The sequence below is a fragment of the Babylonia areolata genome, chromosome 20 (assembly GCF_041734735.1).
Source record: "Babylonia areolata isolate BAREFJ2019XMU chromosome 20, ASM4173473v1, whole genome shotgun sequence".
NCBI lineage: Eukaryota > Metazoa > Mollusca > Gastropoda > Neogastropoda > Buccinidae > Babylonia > Babylonia areolata.
Window position 1 is genome coordinate 49,500,556 of NC_134895.1, and position 8,426 is coordinate 49,508,981.

An 8,426-nucleotide genomic window follows, 5' to 3' on the forward strand; every position below is an offset into this window, starting at 1 on the left:
TGATCATTTAGGTACAGCTTGGCGACTGTTTTGGACCTGATCGTTTTGGTACAGCGTGGTGACTCTTGGACCTGATCATTTTGGTACAGCGTGGTGACTCTTTTGGACCTTTTATGGTATTTATTGATGTGCCTTGTTCATTTTATTGGGCTATAATATATACATGTACTTTTTGTTGTTGTGGAGGTTCGTTGATTTTGGGTGTATGCGAGAGAGATGAGAATGCATAATGATGAATGCGGGGGGGGGGGGGGGGGGTTAGTGTGTTTTTCCCACAATTTCAGTCGATGGTATAAAAGGATAACGTGTATTCGCTGAATGTACAAATGAGTTGTGCATATTTGAAATATCCTGTTGTGCCTTTTCAACTCGTATTGTGCCAGGTGCGTTCCAGTGTGTGTGTGTGTGTGTGTGTGAAAGGAGAGAGGATTTACTACTGTTTCATATTCAGCGGGTCAGCCATCTGTAGACATGTCACGAAACTTTCCCAGGCAGAGTGTGAAAGTGAATGGGGGGGATGGGGCGGGTTGGGGGGGCGGGGAGTAATTCTCGGGGTAGCCAGGAAAGTTGACAAGACAACACACTGGTGATGACTATGCCAAGATTAAAACATCAGTGTAGTGTTACATGATACATTGCTCATAGGCTGCAACTAGTCACATGACGATGAGGCAGAAGCTATGCGGCTGTCCTAAAATATCAGTAGCCTTCTCTTCTGACTCCTGTCTGACTCGTTACACACACGTCTCCTTTTCTTTTTCTGTTCGCAGTCATGATGTAATTCTTGAACAGTCTCTTTCCTTCCACCAGCACATTTCAAGCATGCGGAAAGACGCCTTTCTGGATTTAGTAGGATCAATCCTGTCCGTCAGTATCTCACTGTTGTTGCAAACGAGAGTTTTTTTGATTGTTTGTTTGTTCTCTCAAGAATAGATGACTGTTATTCAGTTTTGGCCAGACTTTCCAAATAAGTGACTGTCATCAACCAGTCCAGAATAGTGCTGCCATTTGCAGAACTTCTAAATTTGACAACGTTTCTCCTCTCCTTCAGTTTCTTCAATGGTTGCCTGTTTCTGATGGAATAGACTACAAGCTGACCACCGACTCTCTGCAGTCAGCGTGTCTCGACCAAAGTATCATTCTGCTCCAGATCTCTACTCCATCAACGCCATTTTCCGCTTTTTTGATACTCAACTTCTCAGGATTCCTCACGTCAGAACTAAGACCTTGGGACATAGATCTTTAGTATTCTCAGCCCCCAAAGAGGTGGAACAGACTCTGACAACCTCCAACACCCACTTCCTCGCCTCTGGTCTCAAAGCTGTCAGCAGTAGGTTTGGTTGTGGTGTATCTATCTGAACAGTAATAACTCCTCAGCATGTGTGGTATGCTTGACTGTGTATACATGTATGTATGTGTGCAATTATGTATACCTATGCAATTGTGGGTGGGGAGGAGGAAGAGGGGATTATGTAGCAGTACGCATGAATGTATGCATGTTTGTGTGTATCTAATATGCATTATTTTTTGTTAGATGCATTTTGCTATGTATGTGCAATATTGATGTAGAATAGAATGTGTATTTTATACTTGTATTTTTATGTAAAGCATCTAGGGCAGTTTCTGGATTCAGTGTTACATTTTATTGTATTGTTGTGTTACTCTTTTGCCACAACAGATTTCTCTGTGTGAAATTCGAGCTGCTATCCCCATTGAGAGCATGCCACTGCAGTGAGAGTGTCGCCCTTTTTTTCTGCCAGCAAATGTACTTCTTTTCCTATCAAAGTGGGTTTTTATATAGAATTTTGCCAGGGACAGCCCTGTTTCTGCCATGGATTCCTTTACATGCACTAAGTGCCTGTTGCACGTGGGACCTCGTTTAGTTTAATCCAGATGACTAGCGTCCAGACCACCACTCACTGGGTGGGGGCGGGATTGTTTGGCTGTTTGTTGGAATGATTGCTCAAGAGATATATTTTTGTTTATGAAGGCTTGTTAATTAGCGGAGAAAAAGAGGGGGAATTGTTGCACAATATATATGGGAAAACACTCAGACGTTCCACCAGCTGTTCTGAAACATAGTTGTTTCCCTTGAATCAGATTTCGCAAGTTTTCTGTGTCAGAACTGGTCTCAAGGCTGGGGGGGAAAAGTCCAAAAAAAGTAAAAGACTGACAGTCTAATTAAGGCCGTTCTGGGCTGTGCCCCCGCTGTTTGAGAAAGCAAGCTTTCAGTGGTCGGTCATTTATGATGCTGGCCAGTTTTAACATTCTGATGTGAAATCCATATTCGTGCGTGTGTATGAATGTCCCAGTTCGGCGAGAATAAGGAACTTTAAAGGCGAATGATCAATGTAAAGTCATTTATTTTCAGTCTGGTTCTGTATGTGCATGTGCATTCCACATTGGCCTCTGGTTTCTTTTGACTTTCTGTATCTGGCTCAATATCTTTTCCGTGAATGTGTGTGTGTGTGTGCATTGTGTTCATGTCAACGTACATGTGTGTGCGTGTGTGTAGGGTGTGCGTGTGTTTAGAAACAACTGAGAAAACCTTGATTCGCAATTGTCAAGGTGGTCTCCCTTGCCTCTGTAGGTACACACACACACACACACACACACACACACACACACAAAACCATAACCACCACCACCAAACCACGCGCGCGCGCCTTGCCGGCAGATCGGATGGCTGTGTTCGCCGTGGCAACGTCCCCATACCGTCTAACTGCAAACCAACCAATACACCATGTGAGATGAGACTTGTGCAGGGTACACGTGAAACTTGTACGCTGACCAAGTTAAAGAAAGTGGTAATGCACTCGGAGCTTGATTCCGATGTGTTGTAACAATTCAGTCTGTCCAAATGTGCTGCAGGCATTGTGCGCTTTCATTGTCAACCATGAATTATTGGGGATTTCTTCTTGAGCTTTGTGCCGGTAATCAAATTTGCAGCCAAAATAAACATCGTTTGGAATTCCAGTTTTCTGCACTAACCATTTGATGGTTTGATCGCTTGCTTTTGCAGTGTGTACTGTGTGTGTATGTGTGTGAAAATATGTTAGTGTGTAGAACGAGCCAGTAAGGGCGTTACCATTTTTATAAACAGAGACGAAAGACTTGTATGGATACAAATGTTCGCCGTCACTGATTCATGCTCATTAGCATTAATTTGATCCACAGAAGAAATGCAGATTACGGCTTGGCTGTAATTGATTCATTGTTCGTAATTTTAAAGTGTCTGGAAAGCGAAAGTCGTTTTGCGTCATGTTGTGTTGTGCATTTCGTCACAGTTGCAAACATGATGACGAAACCAAAATCCATTCACCAACCTTGCCACATTTTCTTTCGGCTGTACACATCTACACAAAATATACACCCGTACACACGCATTCTAATGCACATACTCGCGCACACAAACATACGAACACACATGTACATATTAAAACTATTGTAAAATCTGTCTGAAAACTCGTATTGTGTGATAAGAAAGAAAGAAAGAAAACACACGAACTCGCGCACGCTCTAAACGTTTTGATGAATTTTAAGCACTCAACCCACATACGAGCGGTGTTCTAACAGAAAGACGGCGGGGGGAAGTTTTATGGTTCTTTATTGAACTATTGTCAAAACAACAAAACATATACAGCGCGCGCACACACACATAAGAGTGGATGTAGCATGCGCATTGCACACGTCCCTCTCTCTCTATCTGCACATTCATTGCACTTTCGATACAAATAGAGATGCATACATATTACACAGCTCGTTTTTGACGTTTTTAATTTGAACGCACAAAGCTGCATGCACGTTGTATGTGGCGCACACACGCACGCGCGCACGCCTCACAATCTCAACTGTATTGGTTTGTCTTGCATGAATATACATATCAGTGCACGAACACCTTTCTTACGCTATGTATTGTGGGTTTGATCAAGAAATTAACACTGCATGTTTTTCAAGTAAGAGGAATGTGCAATGACAAGCGTTGACTATTATTTTCAATGTAAATGCAAGCAGATATGAAGAAACAGCTCGCACAGCAGAATTTATGTAAGCATGCAAGCATGAAAGTCTGTGCACAGACGTGCGTGCTTTCTGGGGAAGAACTTATGAATGAATGGCTTGTACCCGTGTGTGAGTGGGTATTAACAGTTCCGGCGTGAAAGTGTGTACGTGTTTGACAATACATGTCGCGCGTGTGCATGTTTGCTGCATGCGTGTGAGCGTGTGTTTCTCGATGCAAGCATCTCTGCATTTTCAGCGTGCAAGAAGGATGCCTTTGTAAAAGTGAACATGCGTTGTGGCAAACTTGGCCAGGTTATCTGTATTTGGTCGATGCGTTTCAAGAGTCCAGCTCGAGTTTACAATAGTTTATTTATAATATTGCTTTATATAACAGTTAATAAGATCGTAAAATCAACCAGCGAGTACAGTAACACCTCTTCCTCTGTGTGTGCATGTGTGTGTGTGTGTTGTGTGTGTATGTGGCATTGTATAGGCAGATACATATAACGGCAGACAGGGAAACAAGAAAACCACTAAGGCACGATACGCTACCAATAAATTACTGACCGTAGTATAAATATTTTTTTCAAGCAACACAGAGAAACCCGGAAACCAGTTCACAGGACCTGTCTCTTACCTGAGAGCTCAACCAATGCAGCTTTCAGATCCTCAGAAGTCAGCAAGTTACAAGCCTCACAAGGATTTCTTCACGCCCTTTAGCTTGATTGATGAACTGGTTGGATGATACGGATCACAGATATGCCCACACGTGGATGTCGCAAGGGAATCTTGCTACGCACCTTCCATCATGTCCGTCGCCTGTTCGCAGTTGATCGGACCTGCTCCACCAAGGCAAAGAAGTGGCGCTTGAGGGCTGTGTCCAGAGGTGGTAGCAGGTCTGGCTGTCCGTGTTGACCCGATGGGGGTCCGCGCCGTACTCGAGCAGCAGCTGCGCCATCTGGTGACTGCGGAAGGGCAGGGAGCGGAGGTTGCAGACGGAGCCCAGGACGAAGTGGAGCGGGGTGCCGTTGTCAACGACCACCCCCGTGGCCCGGATGTAGCCGATCCTGTTGGGATCGGCGCCGTGCTGCAGCAGCAGCTGGATGATGCGCAGCTGGTCCTGGAAGTCGTCGTCCAGCGACACGACGGCACAGTGCAGGGGGTCAAAGGGCTGGGGGCTGCTGCAATGCACGGGACACCCGTCACTCAGCAGTCTGGACACCAGGTTGGGGAAATTGATGTGCACGGCGTCGCACAGAGAGAAGTCCTCCACGCTCAGATTCACCCACTGGAGACTGTCCACAAGGAGGGTGTACAGAACACCGCTGTCGCCCACAAGCCGGAGATTCAGCTCGAAAGCCATCTGAAGAATTTCGGCAAAGGTCTGTTTTCTGGTGGGCAGTCTGTCCGCCAGGGAGGCTGCCGTTTGGACGGCGTTGTCCTGCTGTAGCGGCTGGTCTCCATAGACTGTCCACACCTTGCGCATGGCGTGGAGCAGGTAGACGAGCAGAGTGACGTCCCCTCGCAGCACTGCCCAATGCAGGGGACACAGGCCCAGGGAGTCGGTCCAGAAGAGGGAAGGCACACAGCTGCCTGTGCTGAGCAGCACGTGCGCGGGCCCCACGCCCCCCAGTCTGTGGTCGTTGCAGAGCGTGGCCAGGTGCATCAGGCTGCTGCAGTACTTCTCCTGGGGCCGGTAGGGCCGCCACCCCTCTCGGTCTGCAACCACCGCAAAGTGCTTTATCTGGTGGGGTGTGCGGGTGGAGGGGGAGGGACATTAGGTTTTTGGTGTTCGTGTGTTGTTTTGTGGGGCAGGGGGCGATGGGATTTTCCTCCTTCTCCCGTCCAACACAATCATTTTTGAATACCCAAAAAGAATTACTTTGTATCCTGTTTTGTGGTTATAGATGTGTTGCAGCACCTATGCTGTAAACTGAGACTTCTCTTTGAGGCTCTTGTGACAAAGCTGTGCTTTTTATACTTCCAATCGTTATACAGTTGAGCTCAGTGTTTACTCGTACCTGCAGTTCTGATCAGAACATTTTAGCATTGAGAGACATTCTTGAACTGAAGTTAATGATACGACTGTGTGGTCCTTGTCTTCCCTTTGAGCTCATAGCACATTTCAGCTGTGGGTAGGAACCAGTGCAGGCCACCCCTATCACTGCCTCTCCTCTCCCATCCCTTAACCCCACCCCCGAGACCCCCAACACACGCACACGATACGAAAGCCACTGATGGGAATAGATCTCGCTCTGTTGTGCTCCTCACACCATTCTTTGTGTAGAGGAAGAAACTTAGGGCGCATCTACACACACGACAGGATAAAGTCTTTATCAACCAAGGTTAAACATGGGCATATGTGGCTTTTTTGGGGGGGCGGGGGGGGGGGGGTTGTTTTTTGTGGTTTTTTGGTTGTCTTTGGTTTTGTTTGTTTGTTGTTTTGTTGTTGTTGTTTTTTTTTGGGGGGGGTTATTTTGGTTTTTTGTTGTTGGGTTGTTGCTTTTTTTTTTGCTTTTTTTTTGTTGTTGTTTTTTTGGGGGGGTTTTGTTGTTGTTTTTGTTTTGTTTGGAGGGGGAGGGGGGTTGTTTTGTTGTTTTTAAACCACGATGCCCTAACCAACAATGGGGCAAAGAAGAAAAAGAACAGGGAAATTGACGCGATCCAGATCGAGACCGACACTGAGATAAACAGAGGTCATGAACTGACCTACACAGACACCCACCCAGACAGACAGAGGTCAGGAACATACTCACAGACTTCGTGGGGCCACTGGTACCGAGAGCCGACAGGAACGCGGCCCGTCACGTAGTCAATGGCCAGCTGGGCCCGCGGATGACGACGCATCTGCCCAAGGGTCTGCGGCCAGCGGTAGGGGCGGCTGATGTAGAACTGGAAGCTCCGGTCCTGGCCCGACATCTGCCTCAGGAGCTTCAGCTGGCGTCGGAGGTCGTCCACCTTGCCCTGCTCGATGGACCCGCTCATTCTTGGAACAAGAGGGAAAGAGAGGGTGTGTGTGTTGGGGGGTGGGGTGGGGGGGGTAATAGGATTACGCAGAAAAAAGGAACTGCTTTTAAACTATACAGTTCGTAAATAAACCAACACTACCAGACAAAACCACCACATCCGTCACATATTATGTACATGTAACAGGACAGGACTTTTTATAAGATCATCTTGTTGTCCTGTTCATTTATAACTATGTTGTATTGTGACATGTTCCAAATAAGATACTATTTAAACCAAAACCAAACCACTGACAGTTGCAATAGAACAACTTGATTTGTCGTTCACCTTCGATCTTCTAGAAGTTGGTTGGTAGGAAACATTGTGTCAGCCTGGATGGACATGTTATTTTAATTACTAAAATGAAACCCTCCAGTGAATGTGCACTGCGCTGGTCAACATTGGATAATTCAAAATTTAAAATCAAACAGATGGAGTGATGGCCTTGCCACACTCGCTTGAGTGGTGGTCCCGGTGGACGCTAGTTATTTGGATGGGAGATACACCGAGGTTCCATTCGCTCGTTAAAGAACCCATGGCAATAAAATGGGTTGTCCCTGGCAAAAGTCTGCAGAAAATTCCACTCTGATGTACTTGTGTATGTGTGCGCGCGATTGAAACCTGACTGAATGACACAGGAACAGAATGATGAACGCCTAACGGCAGCTGTCAGTCGGTTCAACCCAGGAAGGCAACGTGTTGTGCAAATGACTGTCAAGCGCTTCGAGCTTGGAGTTTGACTGGAGCTCGGCGCAAAAATCATTAGTATCAATGGTAAGTAACATACATGAATAATCATGATAAAATGCATTATTTCTCTCTCTCTCTCTCTCTCTCTCTCTCTCTCTCTCTCTCTCTCTTCACACACACACACACACACACACACACAGAGCCATTGATAGTGCCGAAACGTAATGTACAGATGTACAAATAAAAATATTTATCAGTTGACCTAATTCAAAGCCCAAAGAGGTCAAATCAGTTAAAAGAAGGTTCGTATGACAGCCCAGTAAGAGTAAAACGAACTTGTACTTAGTAGTGGTGGTAGAATTTGGGCCGAACTTATCTGTGAAGCTTTTTAACAGCCCCTTTTCTATCTCACGAAACGGCTTGGTTTAACTCTTTCCATACGAACGGCGAAAGAGACGACGTTAACAGCGTTTCACCCCAATTACCATCATCAAAATATTGCAAGCGGAAGGCTCTTATACTGAAGACGTGAATGTTGACAAATACCACAGTTCTGACGACGGAAGCTAAAGCTAAAGGTTGGGTCTTTGAGACACCCACTGGACATCCGAGGGGTCAGTGTAGAGGAGAAGAGAGGACTGGCCGTACTGAGTGAGTTAACGTGGTCAAGGTTTCACGCCCAAACTGCCAACGTTTTCACTCAACTTCCAAAAATGGTTACCAATTCT

The 8,426-nt window shown here is 46.0% G+C and overlaps 1 protein-coding gene across 1 annotated transcript; it reads right to left on the reverse strand.

Annotated features, from left to right (window-relative positions):
• Positions 1 to 4,580: 4,580 nt before the first annotated feature.
• On the reverse strand, positions 4,581 to 6,939 carry LOC143295376 (uncharacterized). Its single transcript, XM_076607039.1, has 2 exons — positions 6,759 to 6,939; positions 4,581 to 5,721 (listed from the first exon to the last, which is right to left on the reverse strand). The coding sequence occupies exons 1-2, from the start codon at positions 6,919 to 6,921 to the stop codon at positions 4,754 to 4,756; spliced, it is 1,131 nt and encodes a 376-aa protein (XP_076463154.1). The 5' UTR covers positions 6,922 to 6,939; the 3' UTR covers positions 4,581 to 4,753.
• Positions 6,940 to 8,426: the final 1,487 nt, after the last annotated feature.

Excerpts from the sequence above, each read along its gene's own strand:
- LOC143295376 (XM_076607039.1), bottom strand. The coding sequence starts at position 6,921 with ATGTCGGGCCAGGACCGGAGCTTCCAGTTCTACATCAGCCGCCCCTAC. Across the intron at positions 5,722-6,758 it reads CCAGTGGCCCCACGAAGTCT|ACCGAGAGGGGTGGCGGCCC; the intron begins GTGAGTATGTTC and ends CGGTGGTTGCAG.